The sequence below is a fragment of the Suillus clintonianus genome (genome assembly GCF_016758775.1).
Source record: "Suillus clintonianus strain FC179 chromosome Unknown DEU56scaffold_7, whole genome shotgun sequence".
Classification (NCBI taxonomy): domain Eukaryota; kingdom Fungi; phylum Basidiomycota; class Agaricomycetes; order Boletales; family Suillaceae; genus Suillus; species Suillus clintonianus.
This window is the reverse complement of record NW_024539231.1, coordinates 715,098-742,308: the sequence shown is the minus strand read 5'-3', so window position 1 is coordinate 742,308 and position 27,211 is coordinate 715,098. Positions and strand designations below refer to the sequence as shown.

The following is a 27,211-nucleotide window of genomic DNA, read 5'->3' as shown; positions in this document are numbered from 1 at the left end:
GAATAAATAAAATCTAAGACACGGAGTTCACGCATTGCTCATCGCGCCTCACAACTTGGCCTTCAGTCACTACAGGCCCACGATGATGTCAAAAGAGCATCCATATATCTCCAGTGGTTCAGTGGTTCAGTGTCAATATAATGAGATAGCGAAGTATGGAGACGAAAATAGGGCTGAATCGCATTAATGGTAGTCTGCATAACATCCGCAGGCCAAGTGACACTTCTGGACACGCAGTTAAGATTGGACTAAACAAAAATATGAATCAGGTTAACCGCTTACCTACTTAAACGCCCTGCCGTTGATCCTCCTTCAGTTGCTTTTCTATTTCCGGTGCACTCTCCTGGACTGCAGTCCACAACGGCTTCCCATCCTGGCTCATCCCTACGAGTGCCTCCATCGCCCTCGCCGTCCTCTGTCGGTCATTGTTGGGACTTGAAGATGACAGTGATACCCTTAGGCCAGTGGAAGGCGGCTTGTTGCCTCTTCCGAAGAAATGGCGTGGCTCCTCTTCTCTTTCGACGACTAACCTCCTCAGCTCTGCAAAACTGCGTTTGTCGAAGTTGGAGGTTAAGTTGATGGTATTTGTCTGAGAAACAAATGTTTCGTCTATTTTCTGGGAGAGGTTTTCGGGAGTTACAAAAGAGTCGCACTGGTGGTATAGGGAGACGAGGGCGCGCATACGGACGTGGTGTTTTGAGGCAGCCCGCGATATGTGGCGTTTAAACACGGATGTGCATTTTGACGGGGACGGTCGGCAGGGTAGCATGGCACGAAAGGTTGGAACCTTGCGGCGACGAGGTCAATTGCAGATGGGCCAATGCAAGTCATAAAATAAGCACAAATAGTATCACGTGATCAGTTGTGGGAGACAGTACTTGAAGTTATCAAGCATAAGGACTGTGTGTACCACGATTTATACGACAAGAGTCTCCCCTTTTTGTCAACGTCGGGTTCGAGCAGAACATCAAGAGTCTTGACATTTGCACTCAATGAGCACTATTACCTATGGCTACAATGTTCCAAGTGTTCCCCACTCTTCCCAAGAAAGACCACCTGCATATAGCTGTCCGTCAATATTGCCCTTCTTTCCCCCATTGTCTTGTCTGGATTTGGATTTAATCCGGTTGTGCCAAACATTCGTTTGATTCGTCAATCAACCGAGCAACCATTTCATCGTTGAATCGGGAAGAGACAGACCATGATGTATTTTGTTGTGTCAGACTCGGAGAGTTGTATTAAGTCGCATACTGAGACAATGGTCTCCACGGCTGCAGGGTCTGCAAACTGACAAGACCCTCCAAGCAGGACCGTCTTGTGCGGCATATACAGTCGGACGGTTGTCTGTCAACATCCTGTTCTTTTCCAAGAATTTTGAAAAAGGAGCTGTGTCAAAACTACATGACAAAAGTCGTGCGAAGGCGACCTTAGTCCGCGGAGCCAAAGTGCATTGCGTCATTTTGCTAGGTACCGAGAACAATCCACGCTGATTCGAGGAAAGCGACACGACGACAGGCCCTGCTGCTTCAGAACATGGCTAAGTATCGTTAGCGTTGTCCAACGTCGAACACCCTTGTCGTGTATCCCGTGATGTAGTTGTTGCGTGCTCGTAGGAACACCTGCTGTGAACGGGATGAATTTTCATAACCCGCCATGTTCAGATCGTTTGATCGCAAACGACAAGTATCCATATTACCTTGGTGGATGTGGCGGCTCCAGTGCGCGACATGTTAACTCCACCATCTAGAGCACGTTAGTAAGTAGACTTCTTGACCCGGAGATTGTGCCAAAAGGCTTGTTGGTGCAAGACTAGAGCTGTGAGGTTCAACAAGGTCATTATTAGGGCATAATTCCTGATTTGGCGCTAGACACAGGATAGCAGCGACCACCGGACATGTCTGTTTTTCCGAGCAGGGAAGACATGAATAGGGAAATCAAGCCCGATAGGAGGATCAGGACTTCCTAGAAGAATATGGGTGACGAGATAGCAACAGATATTTTCGCACTGAGTAGGGAGCCAGGTGCCTGGTGCCGTGAGGCTATCTAAACCTAAGTGCCTATCCCTGGACTCGAAGGATCGAGAATGAACCGTGAAGGAATGCACAACCAGGATCTGGAAGAGGACAAGTTGAATTATACATGAAGATTATTGAGTAACATGGTCGGTTGACGCGAACTTTGTTTGTGTATTGGAGAGCGTGGTCGGTTTGGATTTTGTTTTACAGTGTCATCCACAATTTGGACACTTGTGTCGGTCTGTATGTTGGTTAGGCAAAACAAACAAATTAACTTGTATTACACTTACCACAACGCTCGTCGTCGTTGCAGTCTACGACGACGAGCTATACTTCGACAACAATGGCTGTATCTGCGAGTGGAAACTGGCCCGTGCGCGACCTCATTTCTCACGCCTGACATAAGCCGCACATGTTCCCCTTGATGAAAGCTCTTTTCAACATCAACGGACCTCCACAGGTTGCCAGCAAGTTCAGCGCCTTCCGCTTTTCTTGTTTTTCGTCGCAAGAGACATGTCACAGCAGCCACCACCGACAGTGATGCCACAGAATATGCTCCCTCCTGGTGAAGCGGAGCTCGCTCAAGCCAACTCCTACTATCCCCAGGAACCTGCAGACCTTACGGGCGGTCTTCCTATCAACCTCGACTCTCTGCGTGATGGTCCACCAGGAAGCAAACCATTTTATCCATATTCCACGCTTATTCGGTAAGTCGCTCTGAATCTACTGTAGATGTTCTAGTAAACGGTCTCTGTCTGTCTGTCTGTCTGCCTGCGGGTGGGTAGGTATGCCATAAAGGGTTCTCCAAATCAAAAGCTACTCCTCGAAGACATTTACTACGCCATCGAGTCCCGCGTACGTAGTAGCTTACTCATTTTGCATATTTCGCGAATTCCTGATTCCACGTTGTACAGTTTCCTTATTTCAGGAATGCCCCATCTGGTTGGAAGGTGAGTAAATTCATTCCGATGCCGTTGGCAAATGACTTCTGTTTCATTTGTCTTTTGTATCCTATCTTATGGAACGCGAAACGCGAGCGCGATGTTGATGTTTGATTGTGTTCATATTTGTTTTGATCAGTTCCTTCAAACCAGGCACCAAACTAACCTAACCTTGCTTCGTGCATATCTAGAACTCAGTACGACACAATCTTTCACTCAACCCATGCTTTGAGAAAGTGCCGCGTCCCCTCACTGACCGGGGAAAAGGCTCGTATTGGACTGTCAATGATAACGTTGACCCGAGAACGGGTGTCCATCGAGTGAGGAAGAAGAAGCCGAAGGGCGCAAAGGGTCGGCAGTCAGAGGAGGATCAGGATGTGGATTATCATCCTGAAGCATTCAACGACCCTAATGCACAATTTGTGCCACCGCCGCCTATGCATCCTGACGAAGCAGGTCCCAGTCGACAAGCGCCGTATCCGCCTTATCCTCCCACGTATGTCGTTTGGTCTCGACCATTGATACTGAACTGACACATCCTCTAGGTTTGATCCCAACTTCCAGATGATGCCTCCCCCACCTCCCGGCCTTCGTTTCCCTCCTGTGCCCATAGATGATCTGGAAGTAGACGAGAGTGGGAACATTTTATGGCGTTTGTCCTTGATGAAGGAGCTTGCGCATTTGCAACAAATTTCGTCAGAGAAGGACATGGGCGAAGATTGGTACCGCGTGATGCTCTTGCGTATGCGTGGAGCTGTCATGGCACCACCACCTACATACCATGATGGTATGCACCCTCCGCCCGGGATGCCGCCTCCACCTCCGCCCAATGCAGAGTTGCAGCAGTGAATGTTTTAACTCTGTCCCAAGTTTGTCATTCCTCATATTATTAATCGGTTCCTGTGTCACATCCCGTCTTCTTTCGTCTTCTAGCATTAATAATGGTCTTGAGTGGACAGCATTTTGAATTCATTCTACTACAGCATGTTGTCTGTATGTCATTTCTGTATCCCCAATGGACTTTTTGGCCCAACGCGCGAGGATGCGCGATTGAATCTGATAGTATGTAAGTAGCAATTTTATGTGATTGACTTCCCTGCAACACCGTGATGCCCTCATACGCCCGGCCTCAACTCCTCAGTCTAGCCCGACAGTAACGTTCAAATTAATTCATAATCAAGATATCAGTCGTTTGTTGAGTGAGAATTGTTCCAACTCACGGGTAACTTACTCACTGGCAGGTCCGAAAAGGAACGGAGCTGCCATTCTGCTATGACACTGTCGGCGCACAAATTCACCCGTCAAGATCTATCCGAGGACGTCGAAATTAAAGGTGCAGATGCATGCGCCATCTGCAAATATTTGAAGGTACAAGGCACTCCCTTCCTTCAGTGTTGTAATGCCTCCATGCACGCGCGGAGAAAAGACCGCATCATTTGTTGTTCGATCGCGCAAGAAGATGAAGTCCGGTGGCCTGGTGCCTTCATCGCTTAGTCCTCACATGTCGCCGCTGTAGATGTGCCTCCACGATGTGCTCGTGGTATAAAGTCTGCCCATCATGAACTGTAAACTGCAGTTTTCATTCTCCAACTATCTACCCCGAGTATTCACACACTCACACACCATACAATATGTCGACCTTCTTCCCCCCCTCGCAGATGATTGCCCCCGGCGAGATATCTTTTGCCTCAGACCGTGCAATCAAAGACTTCCAAGGTAAATATCATATTCTCGAGTACCTCAGCTCAACGCTCATTCCGCGGTTTCCTAGCTATTAGTCGTGAGTACGCTGGCCAGCAGACGGACCACCACCCTAATTTTTTGCAGAGCACTTGGATTACTTCAAAGCTCATGTCGAAAGTGTGAAGCTCGATGACGGACAAGTCCTCTACACGCACCGGATGGTGACTAAGGCTGACAAGGGCATCATAAACAAGAAAGTCAGGATCAGCCTTGTTGAGGTCAGTCCATGTTGCTGGTGGTATTCGTTCACCCTTTTGAACGGTGTCCACACCCTCCACCCTAGGCCGACATCACCGTCAACACGTCCTCCCGCAGTCTGGCGTTTCATGTTTTTATCGATGCCCCTATCATTGGACACATCCTCCTCGTGTCGGCCATAATTCCTCTCAAGGTCGACGACCACGTGAAACTTGATTTCGATGGAGCGGCCAAAAGCCTTGCGTCTGGATACGCGAGCGTCACAATTGATGCAAACAACGACGTTATCCTGACCTGGGACTTCGTGGCTCTCAAAGTGGAGTCAAAGGGTTCCCACATCATCCTCCACATCTAAACTTCGAGGTATTCCATTTCGCGGCTTCATTCCCGTGTAATTACTTAATTTATTCTACCCTGTAGATCTGGCATGTAACCTGTGGAATCTCAAAGAAGGTTCCTTGTTGAAAAAGCCTGATGGGTGTGAAGGATGCAATTTCGCAGTAGCGCTGTTTTGAATTTATGCACGCTGAATTGACTTTATTCGGTACTCTAACGTTTAATTTCGACAATAGTGATATTAGTTATCTGGTTAATTCTGCTGAAGATTAAACAATGATCAGGTCTACCAGGTAACCAAGAGCTCTCAATCCTTTCGACGTGGCCACTTCTGCGGATGGTGAATAAATTCACCGAGCGCAATTCACAAGTAGTCTCTTCCTAAGCAGAATACTCAGAGCGGACTTGCTGGGCGACGATGATAGCAGTGAATTTTTATCGCCTACAACAGTAACTGGTTGCTACGAGAAGTCGGTCGCTGTTTAGTTTAATCAATGATCATGTTTCAGGTCACACCATCTGACTACCTTTGACGAGGAATGTCATGATATCCAACTACTGCACACAACCGTGCAACCACCAGTATCCAATTCTGCTCAAATCATACAACAAGTCAGCCAATCATAATAATACATACATAGACAATGAACAGTCGTTGCTTCAGTTATAATGCTTCACCACGATACCCTCGATGACCTCTTCCTCGACATTATGTTCCGCTCCCTTCTTAAGATCAGACCTCCCATACGACGTCGTCCTTCCCTTCCTCTAGGTCTCGCACGACGGAGCATCCTCATTAGCGCACTGCCGCTCAATTCCAACGCGCTGCAACACCGGGCTCTCAGCACACGGCAACAAACGAACGTCATTGTCCGGCATCGCAAAATAGTATGCACCCAAACGATCGTAGTGGTGTTGGTCCTCGGGTGACTGGATGACGCGGTGGATCGTGGGCTTGTAGTATCCATTTGTGAGGAAAGTCATCATGTCGCCCGTGTTGATGACCTTGTGACGGAACATCAGTTTGCGCTTGTTATTGAAGTTCTCAAGACAGGCGTACCAAACCGTTGTCGATGTGACGGACCCATTTCCATCTGCCGTCGGGAGCCAGAATTTGCAGCCCTCCGATAGGCTGGCTCCATAGAACAGTGATGCTGCCAATGTGTGTGCGGTTCAGGAGATAAGTGCAAGTAAAAGAGACATCACGTACCTGTGTGTCCCTTCAGCCAGACATTCTTTGATTGCTCTTCTTCGTCCTTGGAGCGCCTATAGCTTGACGGGAGTTAGTTAGTTAGGGAGCACCTGAGAAGGAAGGGCCTGTTTACTATTTCATGAACCTGACTACGAATATACTTGTCAATCTAAATCTAGATGCAGGGGAACAAAGACTAACCAGACGTTTCTCCCGTTCGGTCAAAGTTGTGTTTTTCCACCAAAGTATCCTCGGGCAACTCGACAGCATTGCAACATACATCTAGGCCGATAATGCATCGCATGTGTGAATTTCGGCCGATTGAAATTGTTCTTGTGACCGCTGCTTATCTAAGCGAACCTCTATTTATCTGATTAATGCACTCCAGTCATTATTTTTCAGCTGACCCTGTCCTCCTCCCTCCCGTCATTCTCTCCAAGTAGGTGTACAGTGTTGAGCATTATGATGGCACCGACGGCTATCTACACTCCTTCTCCCGACCCAATCACATCAGAAGTCAAGAAGTCACAAATCAATGGATCACCTTACGAAATTATCAAAGGGCCTGCCCTTGCGATAGGTTCATTGGACACTGCTCAGGACGGAAAGTACCAATCGCTTCTTTTCCGCCTCAATGCACAGGCAGGGCAGGCCGCGGAAAAGCAGATGCTTGATCGGCTCCTTGATGGAGGTGTGTCTCTACAATTCGGAGCATGGATCATTAATCATGATTGGCGCAGCAATATCGTTGGCTCCATCAAGTTATGCTTCCATCCATGTTGTACTCTCCCCATCAGAATACACTTCACTCTCGCCAAATCTACAATCTCTCCTTCAGCAGACCATCGCTGGTCTGACGCCCCTGGGAACTCTTCATCTTCTTAATTTAACCGCGGGCTTCCTGAGTCTGCCTCATGAGCTGACTCTGGCTGGATTCACGATCATTGAGAGTGTGAAAGATGGTTCTGACGCCAGAATAGTTGCTCAGAAGCCTTTGCCAATCGTAATGCCTCTACCTTCTGCACTTCCTCTCCGAAGGAAGACCGACCCTGCCAAGCAGTCCTCCAAAAAGGCTCTTTGGGCACTCTCATCATCCTCCACTCCCACAATTGATGCCGAAGCCCTCTTAACAGCGGCAGATCGTGTACGTCCAGTCCCAACGTGCGATCCTGTCATTGCAGGTGCGCCAAGGAGGAAGAAGGCGTGCAAGAATTGCTCATGTGGCCTTGCTGAGCTGGAAGCCGAGGAGGCCAAGTCAAGTAAAGTAGTCCTGCTCGACAGCGACAACGCTGTCGAGGTGGGAGCTGGTGACATGGCGAAGAGTTTGATCGCTGCCGCTAAAGCTGCACCCAAGGCAACTAGTAGCTGTGGGAGCTGCTTCTTGGGCGATGCTTTCCGATGTGCCAGCTGTCCTTATCTTGGTGCGTTTATAACAATGCTTTCCTATTGGTTCAAAGCTCAGAAAATCCGCTGAAAAAGGTCTGCCTGCATTCAACCCGGGTGAGAAAGTGGAGATTGACTTCGGGATGGATGACATTTGAGCACTATCGTTACACTTTAATCATTGTGACGACGTCGCCATACCTCCATGTATGTAAACCGCTGTATGATATTATTTATATTGTACTATATTGCTTACAAGACATTAGAAGGCAATGCCAAGTATATCCTAGCAGTCATCTGAATCTGGCTCGGGCCATTCTTCCCGGCTGCGAAGATGATCCACGTCTCTTATCATCTCATAGTGGGTGGTCGGAGCTTCCTCGAAATAGCTGGCTCGCCAGTAGATGCCTGGGCGCGCACACAGTTTTGCCCAGGGATCGTATCGGCAGCTGAACATTTCGCACAGCAACCGCAGTAGGTAGCTGATGTTGTCGTCCGGAGTGAAGGATTTGGGAAAGTACAAATCAGGCTTGGCAAGGCATTTCCTCTTGTGCGAGCCACCCACAGCCCGTCCCCCACCATCGATCACATACTCCTCATCAAATATTTGGAAGAAGGTGTTCCTCTCCTCAGCATTCATGTTGTTGGGGATATATCGACCCAGAATGTACATCATGACGTGCAGGAAGGATTCCAAATCATCTGCCAGCTTGTGGCGCTTGTCGTTGGCTTTTTTGTCCAACAGCTCACCGGACATGAAGGCTGGAGTTCCCTGTCATTTGAAGTCGTGTCAGTATATTGATGTATATAAATAAATGTTGCATATACCATCTGGGTTTGCCATAGCCCTCCACGCGATGTAAAGGAGCTGCATTCCCAGCCCATGAGAAGTCTAGAACCATCACTGGCGATGCCAATGTTCGCCATGTTGATGTTTCGATGCAGAAGGCCGAGACGTTCATAAGCACTCTGATGGGCTACACTGACCAGTCAGAAACCAAATTTACTTGAGAAAGTAGGGATGAAACTCGCCTCGGAGAGCATCCCTGATTGCAACTACAATTTCATCGGTCGACGTAACGGTGCTCAGGGGACGTCCGACATCACGAAGGATTATTCGATGCTGTATCAACGGGGGGGTTGCCTTACGGGTGCGGACGCAGCACCACGAGGCCTCGTTGAATGAGTGGGTGACGGTTTTTGCTCCGATGGCAGCCATGTCACCACCGTGCTCGAAGGACGGGATATTAGAAATGCGGCGAGAGCGCAGTACCCGGTATATTTCTGACTCCGGTGTGGTAGCTTGGGAATCTTGTCTCCAACTTTCTTTGAAGAAAACGACTTTCTTCTGCTGGGGGTCCCAAACATGGAAGGCGCGAGTTCTTTGCTCGAGTAGACTGCAGTACTGGGAGGTGGGCCGTGGGCCGACGTAAAAGCGATGAGTGGGCAAGGGGCGACCTTGTGCGTCTACGGTATTTTGAAGTGCAGTATCGACGGGAACGATGTACCCATACAGAGGGTCGGAACTCCCCATGCCCAGGAGCTCCCAGGTAGGGGGGTCTAGAGTTTGCGAAAGGGAAAGGGGTATCACGGACACGTCGACGCCACGGTCCTCAGGCGACGCACAATTCAGGCTCCATAGGAAATAAGCCAATGGAGCGACATCCTTCGTGTAGTCGAACCGCATAGATACGAGAGCACCAGCCCGGTCCCAGCGCACAAAACGTGCGCAAGAGCCACAGATGAGAATAGAAAACCCAAAGCGGCGGAACTGCGTCGCGAAGAAGGCATTGGCACAGGCCAGCATATATGCGCGCGTTGAGATGGACTGCTTGCCGTCTAGCTCGAATGAGTGATAATCCGGGACGCCCTCATAGGGGTCGTTCTGGAAGTCCTCGTAAGGGTCATGGAAGGGGTCTTGTTGCATAGAAGGCTTGATGGTGATCCATGCCTCCATCGCGGACATGTCTGTCACTCCTTTTCGGGCGCTTCCACTTTTGTACAACGCGATGTCGGGCTGGAATTCATGGCCATCGACGACGACAGAGGGGTCAGGGCAACTGGAGGTGTCGACAAGATCAAAATTGGCGGTGAATTTCCGCAGAGCCATCATCTGCAAAGGGTACCAAAATCAGACGGGTCAGAGAAGTGACTTGAAATTCTTACAAAATGTTCGAACGTGGTGCGCTCCGGTTTGGGCTCCTCGCATCGCGTATTTTCAACGACGGGAAACTCATCATTGTAAAGAACTGGACAATCGTCTCCCGCAGGGAGGAAATTGTCAAGAAACTCGCACACGGGCATTGCGCCAATGAAGCGTTCTGGGAAGGATCCCACAAGTTTGGCTTGAACAGACTCTTTGGATGGCTTCAAGACTGAAGCTTGAGATGCAGGAGTTGTATAAGCCATAGATTTAATAGAAGAGGGGAGATGGTTGGGATTTAAAAGGCGGAATGACAATTTCTGGCTCACTATTTATGGTCCACGCTGTGGATATTTCAATGTCACAATAGCCACAGTCGTAGCCGCTTACGGATGTGGACGCTCGGAGATTCAATGGCGTGGAATGCAAGTCCCTAGAATCGATGTAGTTGACTTGATCACAAGAAGGAAAAATGGGCGAAGGTCTGCAGACACAGCAGGGAAGGCAACAAGAAAGGGTTACTCCGCTACGTCTTCATCCCAATCGTCACCCCAATCTACCGCCTCCGAATCATCGTCGGCTGCGCCGTGTGCTTGCTTGATCAACTCGAGAACGGCAGCATAATCAAGCTCGGGGCCTTCTCCTTCATCAGCTGAGAAAGAGCCTGTGCTGGTCATGTCATCTTCAGCGGTGCGTGCCTCTGCAGGAGAGTCTTGGTCGCCATTTTCGCTTTCCGCATAGCTCCCTAAAGCCCCCAGCTCGTCTCGTGTCTCGTTTGCCGCTCCTTTTTCCGATGCAGACTCGCTATCACTTCCGTAGTCGCCGACGAGTCCTGAGATTGCCTTTCTCCCCGCTTTCGCACTTAGCTTTCGCCTTTTGATAGCTCTGACATCGTGCTCGTGCTCGGACATCGGCGAGGGCTGACCCCTTTTGGCCACAATATTTCCAGCGGATGTAGACAAATCCGGATCGTATACGTGGATGGTGGGAAATTCCGCGAAGTGCGTTCCCTGAAGCAATTCGTGAAGAGTCTGAGAGGGGCAAAGTTTATAGAAAGATGGGCCGGTCTGCACTCCGACACCTGGATAATACGGAATACTGGCCAAGTCCATTTGTGCAGGTAGGTAACAGAGAGGAATTTTGAAGCCTTCGGGATCGTCTGGATGGGGGTGAACAAGAGAAGTAACCCAGTCTGGACAAGGATGATCTTTCTTCGGCTTGGGATGGTCCTTGTTGGAACATGGATGCTGAGGAATATGTCTCTGAAGAAGGGTGATTAGAGAGGAATTGATGGGGTTGCGGTGCACAAGTGTGGTATATGGAACTGATGCCGCAGATGAAGAAGATTGCGACGCTCCGGGGTAAAACCTGAACTCTATCGTCAATAATGCAGCCTGCGACCTGATGAGAGTTAGCACGAGCTTAAGGGTGCAAGACTAGGGCGCACTTTGCATCAAGAGTTGACTGGTTTACCTTTCTGCGTTGCATTCCAACGGGCAGGACATCCATCTCGATGTCCAAGTTGTCTAGATGAGCTTTTAGCAAATCTCTTTTGGATGATCCACCACCCCTTGAAAGGCCCCTTCCACCTCTGCCTCTTCCCCTGGCACCCCGTGCACCCCCTCTTCCCCTCGTATCTTTTACCTTCGCATTTGTTGCATAACCTTCACGAGCAATTTCACCTCCCCATCCGCTCACTTTTCTGCCTACTTCTTCGAGAAAACAATAGTCGCGCATCATCGTGCCCCACCCATAAGCATTCATCTGCACATAAGCCGCCTTATTGCGTTCACCGTTACATCCAGTGTTGGATTTGTGGGTACGAGAGCAGGTTAGAGAACATGTTGGAGTTGAGCACCTCGGACAAGTATAACGTGCAGGGATTGAACAAAGTGCACAAAGACGAGTTGATGACCCGCTAGCGATTGACTCCATAGACGCGATAGTCTGCGCTGGAGATGTAGAAGTTAAATGAAGGTAGGATGGTCGTGGGGTGTGTTGAGGTTTAGATTGACATCCTGATCAAATCTAAATTTACTATTTTACCTGACACCCAGTCTCCTACCCACCACTGCTGAGAGGTTGAAGACGGACTAATAGGGCAGAGCAGATTGAGGGCAGATTGAGAGACCACGTGTTCCAGCAAAATTTCAATCCCAGCACAACTTTATTTCTTCAACCTCTCAGCAGCGGCTGGCGGATAACATTAATAAACATCGTCAGCCACAGCGGCTGAACACTGCCGACATCGTGCGGAGTGTAAAATAAATTCCTACCTGCCAGGAATATAATGATTAAATAAACCGATCAAGTCGACGCAATGTTGGAAGCTTTTGACGTTGTTGGGATCTCGCCATCAGAATTCATTATCGAGCTGCTAAATGATCATCGTTACATCAACCACGAGACAGTAATCAATCTAAGAGAATCTGGACAGCACCTCGCGGAACTTCTCATGGTCCAGTCTGATGTGGTTAAAGGGTTATATGTACGAGAGGTACAGACACTGTCAGCAAAAGAGAGCGGCTACCATTTCTCGGTGCTAAATACATCTGTCGAACAACTGGAGGAGTTTGACATTGATGTGTTAGGTAAAGGAATGGAAGTACACGCACCAATGTTATGGAATTTGCTTGATAGACTGCTTTCGGCGAGGGGAAAGGGACAAAAGCGAGACAGCGGAGACCCGCAAGTTGGTAAGGATGATGTTAGTGAAGACGAAGAGGCTCTTTGGGAGGAACTAGGTGACTTCTTGGATCTGGAGGAAATTGTAGACGGATTCGAGGGGAACATGTCGAAGAAAAAGAACAGGATCATAGCACAGCGAAATGAGTTGACTACAATTGTAAGTTGAATCAAAGAACACGAACAGAATGCAAGCTAACTCACGTCGGCAGAAAAAGGTCGTTATTCTGAGTATATTGATGCAAAGCTCGAACCGAAATTCAAACGCGCTGCAGAGCATCGTTGGCATATTCCTGCAGTCAGTCCACACACCCCAAAAGGTCATCGACACACTATCGAAAATGGGTGTTAGCGTGTCCGTCGATGCAATAAATGCAGCAGTACTGTCGTTGCTTGCCAAAGCGCTCGGGAGCGAGTGCTCGTAAGTCGGCGAAGCTAGGGGCTTCGGAATTGGAAGGCAGCATATGGCAAAATAGAAGTTGCACGGTTAAAGAATTGGTTTATTTTACACATATATTCCTTCCGGGTAGGTATTTTTTTATGCTCCGCACTATGTCGGCAGAGTTTAGCCGCTGTGGCTGACGATGTTTATTAATGTTATCCGCCAGCCGCTGCTGAGAGGTTGAAGAAATAAAGTTGTGCTGGGATTGAAATTTTGTAGGAACACGTGATCTATCTAAAATTCTCATGCCCTAGCAGTCCGTCTTCAACCTCTCAGCAGTGGTGGGTAGGAGACTGCCTGACACCTTGTTATTTTACCACAACATTTTTGCTATAGCTTCGTCAATGTGCGGGATCATCGATCATTGATCATCATGGATGATTCCAATTCACACCATGGTGTCTGTAGTTGCTTCACTCAGAAAATGGGTCAAGCGTAGACTGATTACAAGGGCATTGACGCAAAATACTAGTAGCAGGCGACCATCTCGAGTTCAGTATAAGTAGCCAGAAAAACATAACCAACTGTGCGCTTGAGCGATTTAGGTTACAAGTCCTGTCGCCGCAGGTCCAGCAGTCCCTTCATCACAAGCTGAACTTCGAGAACAGCATCAATAGCCGCACGGACTGTGCTTACTTGCACGTGCCCGCCAGATGCTGGCGCGGACGTATTAACCTGAGTGGCAGTCTTAACCTCAACCTCCCAAAGCGTGTCAGTATGTGCTGGTATAGGGAGGGAGGTCTTTGGGTCGACCTAGTCAAAAGTAATATTAACTAGCGGCAAAGGAAACGACAATACCAACACAGATACGTACCTGCTCTTGCTGGAACATCTGTATTATCAGAGCTCCTTTTCGAAATGCATATCCACGTTTGTAGATTTGTGATCGTTGTCTAGTGACACTATGAGTGTAAGAACAGAAGATACATTCTGGAGCATACTGACACATATCCCAATGCCGAAGCGAAACTGAGGGCATCGCCGATCACTTCACAAGTAGCCCATGGTCTGACAGTGGCCTCGGGATGAACCCGCACGGACTCCGGCTTGAGGTATGAGAAAAGCGTCCTATGTCATGGTTGATCCTACGCCTTCGTTCAAGTGGGTTGTCCAACCAACCATCCACTTTCTGTCCCATCTCCTAGTTCTTTTTTTGCTCTTAGCAACGCTGGCTCGTCTCCTTGTACTTGTGACTGAACCCCGAACTGTTCGAATAAAATTTCACGGGTGTGCATGGGGACTGCGGACTCCGTGTGCAGTGTAAGGCGATTAAGAATCGCCTTCAGATCTCGAGCGAAGAATTCACCGAAAAGGGCGACTTCGTAGGCATGCGCATGCGTTTGTGTGTTTGCGAACATGGACATTGTAAGTCAAGAATGGATCTTGTCGGAGTGAAGGTAACGTGATCTATGGTAGGCTCGGATACGAAAATATAAACTTTGACCGCATATAATTGCCCCATGAAAGATATCAGATATCAAGTAGTATTATGTGCTCAGTCAGGCGCAAGTATGGGTGAACAGCTAGTTCCAGCAGTTGGCCCAGAACTATTCCCCTGTCAAACCACATTGAAACATTCTCGTACACCCTGCTGAGCAGCCCGATTGCTTGAAACGTTTCCAGCGCCAGTAAGTGATAGCGGCTCCTGTAGATCACTCGGAGTTATGCCGGCTCTTGTAGGGTTGGACTCGGTTATGAGGTTAGCAAAATATTCTCGAACATTAAGGATGAGGCGCGGTCCCAGCACAAACATCTGCATGACCGAGAAGATGTTCAGAACGCCATTGTAACCCATGGAATTTGAGTCCTATAGAAATGATGAGCAGCGGTCAACGCAGATGTCAGCGAGAGTACCGAGGCCGATGGAAAAAAATAATTGAGGGCGATGCAAGAGCCAACAACAAAGCTGGAGCGGGCGGAACTTCAGCAGAAGAAGATAACTGCGGTCAAATAACCAACTAACCTTGCAAAGTACGCCACGTGAGTCTTTATTAAAATCATGATGATCCTATTTTGTGCCGGCAATGATCGTCGCAATTCACGGAAGTGTTTTACAACAATCCAGACTGCAAGACACAACACGAGGACCTCCCATACAATGCGGAGTATCCAAATGATCGGCATCAGGAGGCGAGCGTCTCCCTCGTAGTCATAAGTGCACTGGTAGATGCCAGAAACGACGACTTCTGGAATTGATCTGATGAGCCCAAAGTTGTTCGTCCGAAATTCAAGCTTACCCTTTGAAGGACGACTGATAACTGTTGCAGTGATCGCTCCACAGGCGATTGTAAAAACCAGCAAGATTACAATGAGAAAGATCAACATCTTTCTCGACCCCCGATACATGGCATGCAACCGAGTGATCATGATGACTTACAAGATAAGATATTTCAGCCAAGATGTCACGGGGAAATTGCAGCCGAGTAACTCACCGCCCAGCATGGCAGTAACCATTACATTTATCCAATTTAGTGCGACAAACATAGTATTGCCTGAAAACCCAGTTAGAGATGAGCATCAGAAGATCATGAACACCCAAACACACTCACAGCTGTTACGGTCATTACATTGAACCAACAAGCCAATAGGGAGCTCACCCCTGAAGTAAAAGTACAGTTTGAACGAAAATGACAGACATCGATGCAGCATACTCACTAGATCTGTCAGTGATACTGACGGAAGACTTCCTGTATGCCACTGATCAGCACAAACGATTGTGGTATACGTGAGAAAACATACCTAGCATGTACATGCTGATTATGAGAGATGACTTATTAGCAGTGTTAACCTAAGGATTTTGACCTTGCAAACATACGCAGCATATGGTATCCCAGCATAGCGCGCCTAAAATGTTTTGAAGTCAGCGCGACTTGCCAACTGCATGAACACCGTAATCCACGTACAGTGAGGTATAGAGCGGTCAGGAGGGACCAGCGTCGTTTCTGGCTCGAATGAATTGTATAAACCTGTTGTCCTTCCTATATCGGACCCTACTCACCCAGACCAGTTCCACCTATAATGCCATTCTTAGTGAGATGTCTACTCCGATACTAATGGTATCAACATACCTCTCGTCCGAAGGTCAATGCTAGAAATACCGTAAGGATATTAATGGTTCTTCGATATTAAACCGCTCACCCCAATCATATATCACTGCAGCAAAGGTCGCGACTGCGAAACCACATCCGAGGTTAGATCGAGACATCACCGACATCATCCGACTAGCCTACGAACCTGCAACATAGCTATGAAACGGCGAATTGACGACTGGAATCATATTCGACGGATCGGCGAGTGGCAAACTTGGTGGACATAAACCGATGGCGTTCGTGATATATATACCGCCATCCAGCACTTTTATCGTCGAAATAAGCATCGTGAGGATAACCCTCGTGACATATATGATAACTTAGCATGCGGAAGTCCTCGATTGAATCAAAGTGGAGTTTGAGTGGATCTGCAAAGCAGCGTCACACGCGCAGGATGTTTGAACACAGGAAAAGTTCGAAAAGCTGTTCGTGATGCTTGATACTTGTTTTCTAATTATGTCCTTGACACGCTGGCATTCAGTACAATTTCATCAGTGGAACCATGTATTTCATTTTCACACATGCGTAGATGCGATGCGACCGCCAAAAATGCCTGCGGTGTCAATAATCTTCAATGAGGATCGGCACTCGCCCCGCTAGTTTAGGCCGGAGAGCAGGATGACAGCTCATTCGAGGTATTAACAAAGGTCACAACCTGTCGGCAAGGCACAAGAAATGAAAGATAGGATAGGTCCATACACGGCAAGCAGATAGCTTACCTCTCCACCAGGCTAAAACACCCTCAACAGTTTGCCTTCCTGCAATCCAATACCCCATGTCCTCCTAAATCTTCAGCACTGTCGCCTCATCGCACTCCAGCTATAATTTCATCAGGATGCGGGAAATAAAAATCGCGACTCTGATGAAAAACAGATGCATAATCCATCATGCGGTTGATGGCATCGGTGTTGCATCAATTTGTACAGCCAGATACATCCTGATTGATCATCCGTGTTGGGTCTGGGTGCATATATAAAGCTAGCTCAAAGCAAAAACAAGAGGTCACAGGAAAGACGACTCATGACACAGCTGTGCGATTACATAGGAAGCCAGATGGCTCATCTCGTGTTGACGACCATTTATATTCAGTGATCTTCTGTCTCGACTTCCAATTCATATATCATGAGAGACAAGGGAAAGAACTCACTGATGATCTTCGTCACCCCTAGCGATATCACAAGCAGGGCACAAAAGCCGCAGTAGTTTGATGATTCCACCTTCACGGACGGCCAAAGTCTGACGGACCGCATGCCATCTCAGTGCACGCGGTTTGAAGCATTCTCAATCTGAAATGCAAGTCAATGAATGAGAAACAAGCGCGCATACACCGCTTACGATTTCCGGTAACCCATCCAAGTTCGTCTTCAAATTGTGTGGCCAACTCGTTGAAATTGGTGATCGAAAACGTGAAGTCCTTATATACAGGTCCGAGCATCGCATACACTTGCTTCTGCATACATTGTACTGACGAGGAACAGCTCGATGGTCAAGATCGAGCGACAAGTCCCTGAAACCTTTCGGGGCGCCACTGTTGAGCTTGAGGTATGTGCTACGGGTCTCCGGTGCAGTATTTGGGACTAATGCGTGAGTGAGTTGAGAAGACATATGAAGGTTCAGATAGGTAATATGTAGCACTGCCCGCAGCTCAAAGCGTGCGTGGGGCGTGTCATAGTACTCGTCAAATGCCCGGGAAGGATTATCGCCCTGGAGATACTACAGAATAACAACGATGTATTTATGTCAGTGGCCAACAACTCGTAAAGTTAGATGGAAATTACCTGAAACACGGAATCAGCACCAGCGCTATATCAGCATCCCTCAAATTCATAAAATAGATGCAAAGCGACATTAATAGCCGAGCAATAGCATCAACTAGCGGCCCATAGCATTTCAGATTGAGATTATAAGTCCACGAGGGGGAGGACGCCATAGTACCGGGTAAAGGGAGTTCGGCATTGAGCGTATAGCTGAGCAAGTGTCACATATTTACAACTTCCACACCTGGTGTGATTTGTACCCCAATGATCGCAACATTCCGCCTATTGGTCCTTGTGAGTAGTTTCGGCCATAAGGGCCTGCGATAGCCTCAACCATTCTGCGACACATCAATGAGCAACCTCAGAACAGATGAGACAAGTGGGGACTGACTGCTGAGGACCACAAACCAAAAACAGTATCTTTCGATCACTGACATCGCTGTCTCGCGAAAATAAACTGCGCCACCAAGGAACACGAGAGGCAGAATGAAGGGCGCCGCATATCGAATCTTTACCAATACGACCCTGGTGTATCTCTAAATCTGTGGAGCTTTGACCATTGGATTCGCCAAACGAGTCAACGAACAACTTCAGCCTGAACTTCCCGGGATTATGCTGCGCAAGTTTTAACAGGGGATCAAGGACATCGCGCGGAGGCAACTCAGAAGGTATTCTTGAGGAATGTAACAGTGTGATTCGGCCTTGAAAGGACGAATTCTCAGAGAATACGGTACGCAGCAGCTGGTAGAATGGAGTGATCCCAGTACCGCCAGATATCTGGGTCGTAAAAATGATTAGAAAGAAGTGATGCCATAAATTTTGCTATTCCCTCACCAAAATAATCTCATCCCAAGCATCATCCTTCCAAGACCAGGTTTTGAGAGGCCCTCGAATTTCAATGGTCTCCCCGACTTGTTTCGAGTACAACCATCGGCTTACTTCGCCATGCTGATACCTTTTGATCCAGAACCTCATATTTCCCTCCTCGTCTACCCCATCGAGCGGAGTGTAAGGTCGCTCCACTTGTATGTCGTCGTCTTTGATAAAGACGGACCAGATAGGCGCGAAGAGATCGCTTCCCTTGGGTAAAAGTTCGGGAGGTATCGTGACAGTCAAGATTTTCGTTCCACTTGATGCAACAGTGGACGAAACGAGTTTGACTGGTGTGAAGTGAGACGGATTGAGGGGTATATTGTCACAAGTTGGCGCGCCTCGAGAAATGTCAGGTAAGAAAAAATAAGCAGCAACAGCAGCAGATGTGCCTGCTAGGAACAGTGTGGTAGTAGCCCTCCGTAGTGATTTCGATGTATTGGTTGTCGCATGACGCCTAGCATGAAGGCCAGCATGTCTGGCTAATACTTGGAAATGGCACGGGAAGTTCAGCATCTGGTGTTGAGTTCCCAAAATGGCATACGAGTAGAAGCTCTTGCCAAACAAAAGTAAACACAAGGATCGGCATTTCCATTTTGTAGCTTTCTCCTTTGCTCGAGTTGAATCTCGCCAGCCAGCTCGCTCGAGTGCAAGAAAATTACGACCTTCGCTCTTTCACAGTCTATTCTACTTTAATCACATTTAATCAAACATCATGAGACACGTACGCGACGCGACACGCAGCTATGCCCCAGGAACAACTATTCATATGACTTCTGATAATTCCGCGACGCTGGCGTCGCGATTAAATCGAATGGCTACCCCCACATTCTTTTCCCCTTCAGCCACGCAATATATAGATTACGGGGACCATATCGAGCTTTCCAGGTCATCTCCAGAGTCTCAGTCCAATGGGTTCCTAAAATCACCTTCCCGTTGCCTCCTCGCTGGGCTTGGTATTCACTATCGATTAGATTCCGGCAATACCATGGAAATCGGCGAGAGACACTACTTGTACGACGACGGACAAACCGCCTCGTATATGCAGGCGGACAATTTCAGTAGCTCTTCAAATCATTCAACTCCCCCGGGCTCGGCATTCCAACTAATAGATCATACCGCCGAGAGCCTCGGTCGCTTAAGCGAGTCTCAAAGTTCCTTAGCTGTTTTCAGCGACACCTCGTTGCCTGATCTCGGGTACTCCTCTTTATCGTCCTCGGTTTCCTTAGCTTCTACTCGGTCTGCCTCTGACAACGAGGAAGGTCAGGCTTCAAGAGCGTTCTCCCTGGCTTATAACCTCGCGGATGATGTTCTCTCTTGCTCACCTTCCAACATTGGTCTTATTCCTGACGTCAACATGTACAACCTTGCACTATTCACGAAGCCTCCCAGCGTAGGTGTCGACCCTTCAGTCATCATGGGACAGTTATCTGCCTCCCCTCAAGCGTTTCTGTCACCTCACCTCACCCCTCGCAGTGCCACCTTCTGTGGTTTCTCTCCACTGTTTATTCATGATCCAGGGTCCTCCACTCTTGGCGCTATGGGAGAACTGACACCCGGCCAGCTATCCCAAGATTGTCCATCGTCACACATAATTCACGATATTGTTACCATCTTGTCCACCTCTGCAACACATGAACCTGACAAGCCGGAGTCACTGACAGCTATATACAGCGAACAGCCGTCCTTCGAACAATGTGCTCCGCAGAAGAGAGCTATGGGATCTCCGATAGTCAAGATGGAGACATTGCCAGATGCACCTATTTTGCGTGTGTTCTCCCCAAAACAAGAACAATTTTACATTCTTTCTAGCTGTGACAACTTCTCGTTCCCTTCGTCCGAAAAGGCGTTTCCCCCAAGTCAAAGCAAGGGCGAGCCAGATCTTACCACTCATAACGACCCACATCCATCGCCAATTTTCAACGCGCATATGGGAATTGAGTTGTCTGAGCTCGCCTTCAGAGCCCAACGCTACAGGGTACGCCATCATACACAAGAGATTGACCGAGGATGGTTGATGCATTTCGCGGGCAAGTTGAGCGACCGCGGGGAGCTTATAGAAGAGTTTCGATGCTACGTCGTCGGGTGTAGCCAGAGAAACAAGCGCCGAGATCACATCATAGTACATGTCGGGGCTCACGTTGATCAACGGCCATTCGGCTGTTCCATGTGGTTTGTACTATTTTGCTACATATCTGCCAATCACTGTTTGACGATTGCCGACAGCCCGCAGCGGTTCCTCCGCAAGAATGAATGCAAACGTCACGAGGCGAGCCATACCGGCGTGAGACCCTATCATTGCGAAGTTTGTGGGCAGACCTTCGTTCGTCAGGATTTGCTGAAGAGACACACAAAGCGGACTCATGGATTAGAGAAGGGGAGTCGTGGTGCAGGCTCGCGTCGTAAGAAGGCGAGGACTGAGTGAATTCACGGTTAACACTTCCTTGATCGACTCTGGAGACACTCTTCAAGTGAATCAAGTCATCGGTGACAGTTAAATCAATCAAAATCTTGCTTGGCTGATCAAGTTGTGAAAGACATAGTCAGACATTAATATTGCGACGACAAAGGTTTTGAGACTTACAATGCGGCTCATAGTATCAGTCTGGCCAAAGTCCGGAGTACTGAGCATAACACAAAATATGTTGTGTACTACTGGACGTGACGTGACACTGTGATGGTGTGTGATGTTGTCACTTCGCAATTCCCTTGCAAGTTCAAAAAATCGGGTAATAAGCTCAACCATGTCGACCAGAGGACGGTCCATCTCCCCAAAGCCTTTGCAAGATGCCGATGTAGACATGGAGAATGGGGGAAACGATGACAAGAAGTGCAAAGTAGTTGTCATAAACGGTCTGTCTCGCAACGTCGTGCAAGCCCATCTACAAGCCATTTTCGCGTTATATGGAGAAATCGTGAAGATTGACCTTCCACTCTTCCTGAAATGTAAGATTCTCGATAGTTATCGTTCTTGCATATCTCATTTATTCCCACATTTTAGCCGGCCAGAATCGAGGAAAGGCTGCTCTTGAGTTCACAGATGCAGTTTCCGCCCAGAAAGCCGCGTCACACATGAATGGTGGTCAACTAGATGGTTTGGTCGTGAAAGTCGAGTTATCTGATCTCCCAATCCGCACCCGTTCTCGTTCTCGTCCACGTCCTCCACGCAATGGTCGTGAAAGGCGCTCACCGTCCCGGTCGCGCTCCCGCTCTCGTTCACCGGCGTTCCGTCGGAGAGGTTATGAACCTTCTCGTTTCAATGAATCCTTCCGAGGAGGCAGAGGTGGTTTCGGGCGTCGTGGACCTCCCGGCAGGGACACATACCGTCCTTCTCGATCACGTTCCCGCTCGCCTATCAGGCGTGGGGATCGCTTGCCACTCAGACGGAGGTCTCCAAGTTACGAGCGCGGAGGGACTGGGTATGCGCGCAGGGGTCGAACCCGCTCAAGGAGCTACTCGGTGCGCTCCAGTCGCTCTCGTTCACGCACTCCTTCTAGGTCTCGTTCTCGTTCTGCATCCTACTCCTCTTATTCGCGGTACAGTCGTAGCAGAACTCGTTCAAGGTCTCCTAGCCGCGGAAGGAGAAGTTACAGTCGGGATGACATCAGAGACAGCAGGTCTAGATCTCCAGTGTAAAAAGCAATTCTATATACTCTGGTATCTCAGGTTGCCGTTGTAATTATGAAGGCTACTGTTCCTGTTTTACAGTATCACAATGAAGTCTTGATCCGTACTCTAATCATTGTCCGTGTCATCGTCATCAGCAAAGACAGGTCTGTTATAGCTAATGTTAAAAGTAGCTTCCAACCCGAAATATGCCACTTACCCATCCTCATAATGGTTCCTGGAGGCATTTGACATCCATTCTTCATCAACTTCTTGCTGAGAAAACCCTGGTCCTCCGGCAAGGCTAAGTACGACGGGTAAAAGTACCAAACCATGTAAAGCCCCGGAGATGATGAGAGTAAGCCACATGCGGAAGTAGTATATCTAGGGGTGCATGAGATCTGTGCACAATTCCATGGATAATTTGAAAGCTTACTTCCAACAGCTTGGATCGGGTGAGCGCAAGGACGGACATGCCGATGAGTTTGGTAAATGTGATACCAGACAGAACCTGAGAGATGTTTGTCATGATGTGGTATCGATAAGGAGGAACACTTACTGAGGGTCCGACGTCAACAAGGGCAGTCCACATCCTCTCATCTCGCTCTTTCTGTCCTGCAGGATAATCAGCTGGCAAACCAGAACCAGCACTCATGAAGGCCCTTGCAACATGAGCGCAAAATTCCACTGCAATGCCGATTGAAATAACCAGGTTCACCAGACTGATAGCATTCAGGCTAATGCCCCACACTGCCATCACGCCCATGACAGTCATTACTGTCAGCGCGACCACACCCGTTACAATTGTCCCTGTGCGCCATGAACCTAGCAGTAGCGCTGTGACCACTAGCACGGCAGCCAGACCAAGCCCGAGTATTTCCTGCGTGATGGCGACGATGTGTGCATACTGATCGAAGAAAACGTAATGCAGGGAATAAGGGAAAACCTGTGATCCAGTAAACTCTGATATTTTAGCTGCTATATAGCGCGCGGCCGCCATGGAATTGATAAAATCATCTTGGGATCGAAGAGGCGAATGTGATGTGCGGAAGTGGGATGCGACAACACCAGTTTCGTCGTTGAGCGAGAGTGCGGTACCAAACGATGCCTTGCCTGCCAAGGGGCATGTCTCGTCTGTGGGAGAGATGAGCCACTGCTTCAGATACCGCATGAATTCTTCTCCCTCGGGCAATCCGACCATGGTGATGTTCCAGGCAGGTTCCTTACCGTACAAGCAGGGTTGGCACAGCCGGTCTGAATCTCTCGGCGCGCAGAACATGGAAGGATTTCTCTTGCGCACACGGCAGCACGTCTCCATAGCAGGATCAAGCCACTTGAGGAAGTCATCTATCCATGACGCAGTCGGCTGCGAGATAAATGACGACTCGGGTCTCTTCCGTTCAGCCTCAAGAATATTAGCGACAGAAAACTCGTCACAGGTTGTGAAGCGACCGCAGAGCTCTTGTTGGCCAGGCCGCTTGGTCACGTCAAGGTCGTGAGATACGAAGTAAACTGGAGGTCCGACATCCAAGTACACATCAAGATGGTCGAAATAGCTGTTGAGGTATGAATCTGAGGGGAGAGCCAGCCTTTGGTCTGTCAAAGGATCAGCACAGTGAAGCTTAACTTGATATCAAATCACGAACCAAGTCCCAGCTGAATGTGCTGCATCGATATTACAGAGAGCACAAAGAATCCGGCGAAAGTCAGGAGTACAGCACCCTTGACAACTGGCCGGAGGAGGAAAGGAGCATAGTGGCGTTGGATGAAACGGGCAACCCGTCCAGTTGTGTTCATGGGAGCATCAAGCAAGGCGATGTGGGAAGGCCATCTAATGCAAGGGAAACAGTCGACTCGGCTTGCCTGCATAAATAATTAGTCCAAAAAGCATTAAGTGGACTGACGATTACCCACCTCGAAGCGCTTCAGATCAATAGCAAGCGCACTGACAAAGACGGTGACTTGGAGCAGCGCGTTCAAGAAGACGCTACCAGCAGCATATAAGGCAAAGTTGCGTACAGCTGGCATGGGCACCAATGCACCAAGGCCAAAAGCAACTGTTTCTGTCACAGTACTCAACAGAATTGACGGACCCATCTTCGCCAACGTCCGCGCAACCCTTTCCTCTGCAGATAGATATAAGGGTACCGAGGCAGTATCAAGAGATTCATCATGTGACGATTCAAAAGGTGAGCGGTGAGGGGTAGGGGAGCGAGGCGCCAGGTATCCTCCTCCTGGAGCAATTGCCGACGCGTTAGGCCCGTGGAAGTGATTTTGCCTATCAAGCTCGTGAACGAGAATAAATACATTGTCGACACCGACAGCGAGGACAAGGAAAGGAATGACTTCCGCGATGATGAGGGTGGTCTTGACGCCAACAAGCGAGAAGAAACCGACTGAAGATGATACGGACAAAATGACAAGTCCGATCCCAAGCAAGCCTAACGTGAATTTCGAGCCGACGAAGAGATGGCGAGGGAGTCTCGGTAAAATGTGCGGCGTGGTGCGGGAGTCGACAGAGACCGAAGAGGAAGTTATGCTTGACCGTTTGAATAGCATAGGAAGGTTGCGAGCCCACAGGGAGAGGGATGCCATTACACTTTCCTCCTCCCTTGTTGCTGACCCACTGCCCAGAGTCAATGATATGTAGAGAAACATTGCAAGATACGACAGGACGACAATCCTGACGTCAGTGTTGGTACTCCTGCTGATTTCTTCCTCTAAAGAGACGCCAGTGGAGAATGCAATATTCATGCCCGCCTCAGAGGGAATCTGTTCACTGAGATTGACGAGATATGCCCTCAGAGTTTGCTCCCATTCAACAGCTTTCGCGATCTCGGCCTCGTCGAGTGAATTTGCCACCACATAAGTGACAACTAGGGCCTTCGCGTAAAGGTATGAATCGCGCTGTGGCATATCCTCAGGCACGCCGCCTAGGACATATTGTGGGCCAAGAGGCTGCTGGAAATCTGGAAGGCAATCCACAGGAGAGTTTGCACATTTAACCAATCGGTCTTTCCAAGACTCCTCGTCGTAATCACTGAGATCATTACCAAACCATGCACCAACAGACTGAACGACACATGCTCCTTGTGGCCCGGCAGGCTTGAAACATACATCAGTGAGGCGGTAGCCATTAGGGGAAGATCGGAGAGCACGTATGTCACTCTCTACGTCCATCCAGTACCGTAGATGATCGTAACTGAGCACAGGATCTTGGGAAGATGCGCCAATATCTGTAAATGCAGCCGGTTCGATGATGGTGAAAAGGGGGTCTGGGAGCGCAGTGACAAATATTTGCTGTGGACGGTAGAAAGGACCAAAGTGTTCGTCGAAGTATTCTTTCTGTAGTTTGCTTTCTGAATCAGGAGCGACCCATAACCGAACCGGGTCAGTCTCGATGTCGAAATTTTGCCAGCCTAAGTTGAGCAGGCCTATAACGGTAAACACGAGTGAAAATGTCAAGAATGGCGAGGACGCTGTAGCAAGGCCTAAACGATAGAAACCGCGACGAAGGATCGTGTTGAGGCGATATTGGCGTGGCTGAGATGCTTCAATGGGGTCGAGGAGGGAAGCACCACGACCGAGCCGTCTGGATTCTGTTGAGTGAGCTCCGCTGGAGCCATTTGCGTCACCTTGCGGAAGTGAGACAGCACCAACAAGACCACGTGTGTGTAACATGGGGGAACGGGCGGATGCGGTGTCCACTGAGAGCGCCATTCTCTCGTATCTTTTCTCTCTTCGTTTCCTTATAGTGACCTGAAGAATATATCCAAATACAAAGGCGACGGCACAGAGGGAGTATGCGACAATGAGGACGAGTGAGAGGCATGAAAGCGTGCCGAAATGGCACGTTGGGCCATTAATCTGCGGGGGCTCGTAAGGAAGTGCAGGACAGACTGTCGGGCAGTCAATGCAAGTGCAGTGGCTTTCCAGGTCGTTGTCAGCGCAATTCCGTGGCGTGGGGTCTAGCGCAGTGAAATCAAGGGGTGTAGAGGGGGGATAATTTATCTGGAATGGACTTCCAAGGTCCTTCTCATCTCCTAGGAACTTGAGGAATGCAGAATATGTCTTCGCACCTCCCCCAATGAGGTCCATAGCGTATCCGTTGGTGGCACCGACTTGCACATTCTTGCAGCTATCAAAGAAGCCCGAAGCGAATTGTTCGCCGACGAAGAAATCAACTGCCTTCACAGCTGTCTCCCCCGAACTGGTCTCCTGCGTATCCGTGATGTTCAGGAATGAACCCTGGTATGGTGAACAAGTGAATGAGCAGAAGAACGAACGGAAGTTGTTTCGGCATGCAGGGCAGGACGAAATGATGAGCTCGGCTTGCGCTAGACTGTCACGCAGGGTTTCGACCTGACCAGAAGTGCAGCAGGTAGGGCCTTCTACGAATTGAGCACCACAAACGGAAACAAGCAAATCCCTGGATTTGCTGTCCTCGGGCTGGAGTAATGGTGAGCAGAGATACAGTTATACTACACTATCAAACGTACTTCGACCGGAGGGCCATCATATGGACACGGGAGTTGCTGCCCAAACCAACCCTTCTTTCCACAAGAACCCCTCATAGCACATTGTCCAGCTCCAGTATCTCCTTCCCATCCCGACATAGTGCAACGAAGTTGGGAGACCCGACGGCCAAAATAATGCAGTCGAGACTCGAGTTGTTCAGTAACACGACTGAAGATGGTCAAAGAAAACAAATCTGAACGAAACTAGCGGCAGCAGTCGCGCAACTGTGCTAGAGTAGCTAAGTAGACACGAGAACTCCACGCAAGTGCACCCACGCACGTAGATCACGTGTG

General features: G+C 48.9%; 13 protein-coding genes across 13 annotated transcripts; 6 read left to right on the top strand and 7 right to left on the bottom strand.

Moving 5' to 3' along the window:
* Positions 1-214: 214 nt before the first annotated feature.
* Positions 215-881, bottom strand: DEU56DRAFT_522086 (uncharacterized protein). The gene has a single exon (XM_041346619.1). It carries the CDS (start codon positions 767-769, stop codon positions 287-289), a length of 483 nt encoding a protein of 160 aa, XP_041213571.1. The 5' UTR covers positions 770-881; the 3' UTR covers positions 215-286.
* Positions 882-2,408: 1,527 nt separating this feature from the next.
* Positions 2,409-4,052, top strand: DEU56DRAFT_776934 (uncharacterized protein). The gene is made up of 6 exons (XM_041351742.1): positions 2,409-2,722; positions 2,801-2,870; positions 2,930-2,965; positions 3,148-3,452; positions 3,502-3,825; positions 3,890-4,052. The coding sequence occupies exons 1-5, from the start codon at positions 2,529-2,531 to the stop codon at positions 3,803-3,805; spliced, it is 909 nt and encodes a 302-aa protein (XP_041213570.1). The 5' UTR covers positions 2,409-2,528; the 3' UTR covers positions 3,806-3,825; positions 3,890-4,052.
* Positions 4,053-4,334: 282 nt separating this feature from the next.
* On the top strand, positions 4,335-5,491 carry DEU56DRAFT_522202 (uncharacterized protein). The gene is made up of 5 exons (XM_041346620.1): positions 4,335-4,672; positions 4,728-4,736; positions 4,784-4,917; positions 4,983-5,260; positions 5,318-5,491. The coding sequence occupies exons 1-4, from the start codon at positions 4,588-4,590 to the stop codon at positions 5,250-5,252; spliced, it is 498 nt and encodes a 165-aa protein (XP_041213569.1). The 5' UTR covers positions 4,335-4,587; the 3' UTR covers positions 5,253-5,260; positions 5,318-5,491.
* A 402-nt stretch (positions 5,492-5,893) lies between these two features.
* DEU56DRAFT_970440 (Clavaminate synthase-like protein) lies at positions 5,894-6,749 on the bottom strand (the record flags this gene model as incomplete). The annotated part of the gene is made up of 6 exons (XM_041359429.1): positions 6,627-6,749; positions 6,559-6,574; positions 6,440-6,505; positions 6,294-6,387; positions 6,015-6,238; positions 5,894-5,990 (listed from the first exon to the last, which is right to left on the bottom strand). The coding sequence occupies exons 1-6, from the start codon at positions 6,727-6,729 to the stop codon at positions 5,894-5,896; spliced, it is 600 nt and encodes a 199-aa protein (XP_041213568.1). The 5' UTR covers positions 6,730-6,749.
* A 39-nt stretch (positions 6,750-6,788) lies between these two features.
* Positions 6,789-8,073, top strand: DEU56DRAFT_776919 (cytokine-induced anti-apoptosis inhibitor 1, Fe-S biogenesis-domain-containing protein). The gene is made up of 2 exons (XM_041351741.1): positions 6,789-7,116; positions 7,166-8,073. Exons 1-2 carry the CDS (start codon positions 6,888-6,890, stop codon positions 7,897-7,899), a joined length of 963 nt encoding a protein of 320 aa, XP_041213567.1. The 5' UTR covers positions 6,789-6,887; the 3' UTR covers positions 7,900-8,073.
* DEU56DRAFT_522014 (uncharacterized protein) lies at positions 7,997-10,343 on the bottom strand. The gene is made up of 4 exons (XM_041346618.1): positions 9,975-10,343; positions 8,841-9,921; positions 8,637-8,785; positions 7,997-8,580 (listed from the first exon to the last, which is right to left on the bottom strand). Exons 1-4 carry the CDS (start codon positions 10,215-10,217, stop codon positions 8,095-8,097), a joined length of 1,959 nt encoding a protein of 652 aa, XP_041213566.1. The 5' UTR covers positions 10,218-10,343; the 3' UTR covers positions 7,997-8,094.
* A 126-nt stretch (positions 10,344-10,469) lies between these two features.
* Positions 10,470-11,886, bottom strand: DEU56DRAFT_727603 (uncharacterized protein; the record flags this gene model as incomplete). Its single annotated transcript, XM_041347997.1, has 2 exons — positions 10,470-11,352; positions 11,399-11,886. 2 exons carry the CDS (start codon positions 11,884-11,886, stop codon positions 10,470-10,472), a joined length of 1,371 nt encoding a protein of 456 aa, XP_041213565.1.
* Positions 11,887-12,406: 520 nt separating this feature from the next.
* Positions 12,407-13,061, top strand: DEU56DRAFT_727371 (uncharacterized protein; the record flags this gene model as incomplete). The annotated part of the gene is made up of 2 exons (XM_041347979.1): positions 12,407-12,796; positions 12,849-13,061. 2 exons carry the CDS (start codon positions 12,407-12,409, stop codon positions 13,059-13,061), a joined length of 603 nt encoding a protein of 200 aa, XP_041213564.1.
* Positions 13,062-13,369: 308 nt separating this feature from the next.
* DEU56DRAFT_776911 (uncharacterized protein) lies at positions 13,370-14,468 on the bottom strand. The gene is made up of 4 exons (XM_041351740.1): positions 14,198-14,468; positions 14,024-14,146; positions 13,893-13,971; positions 13,370-13,831 (listed from the first exon to the last, which is right to left on the bottom strand). The coding sequence occupies exons 1-4, from the start codon at positions 14,440-14,442 to the stop codon at positions 13,625-13,627; spliced, it is 654 nt and encodes a 217-aa protein (XP_041213563.1). The 5' UTR covers positions 14,443-14,468; the 3' UTR covers positions 13,370-13,624.
* Positions 14,469-18,153: 3,685 nt separating this feature from the next.
* Positions 18,154-19,310, bottom strand: DEU56DRAFT_727449 (ferredoxin reductase-like C-terminal NADP-linked domain-containing protein; the record flags this gene model as incomplete). Its single annotated transcript, XM_041347985.1, has 3 exons — positions 18,154-18,262; positions 18,316-18,701; positions 18,759-19,310. 3 exons carry the CDS (start codon positions 19,308-19,310, stop codon positions 18,154-18,156), a joined length of 1,047 nt encoding a protein of 348 aa, XP_041213562.1.
* A 107-nt stretch (positions 19,311-19,417) lies between these two features.
* On the top strand, positions 19,418-21,465 carry DEU56DRAFT_879748 (uncharacterized protein). Its single transcript, XM_041356071.1, has 3 exons — positions 19,418-20,966; positions 21,021-21,336; positions 21,393-21,465. The coding sequence occupies exons 1-2, from the start codon at positions 19,510-19,512 to the stop codon at positions 21,217-21,219; spliced, it is 1,656 nt and encodes a 551-aa protein (XP_041213561.1). The 5' UTR covers positions 19,418-19,509; the 3' UTR covers positions 21,220-21,336; positions 21,393-21,465.
* A 73-nt stretch (positions 21,466-21,538) lies between these two features.
* DEU56DRAFT_727300 (uncharacterized protein) lies at positions 21,539-22,430 on the top strand (the record flags this gene model as incomplete). The annotated part of the gene is made up of 2 exons (XM_041347974.1): positions 21,539-21,740; positions 21,796-22,430. The coding sequence occupies 2 exons, from the start codon at positions 21,539-21,541 to the stop codon at positions 22,428-22,430; spliced, it is 837 nt and encodes a 278-aa protein (XP_041213560.1).
* Positions 22,431-22,501: 71 nt separating this feature from the next.
* DEU56DRAFT_521808 (patched family-domain-containing protein) lies at positions 22,502-27,119 on the bottom strand. Its single transcript, XM_041346616.1, has 7 exons — positions 26,900-27,119; positions 24,315-26,849; positions 24,047-24,263; positions 22,960-23,996; positions 22,837-22,911; positions 22,621-22,784; positions 22,502-22,569 (listed from the first exon to the last, which is right to left on the bottom strand). The coding sequence occupies exons 1-7, from the start codon at positions 27,014-27,016 to the stop codon at positions 22,530-22,532; spliced, it is 4,185 nt and encodes a 1,394-aa protein (XP_041213559.1). The 5' UTR covers positions 27,017-27,119; the 3' UTR covers positions 22,502-22,529.
* Between the last annotated feature and the right edge of the window lie 92 nt (positions 27,120-27,211).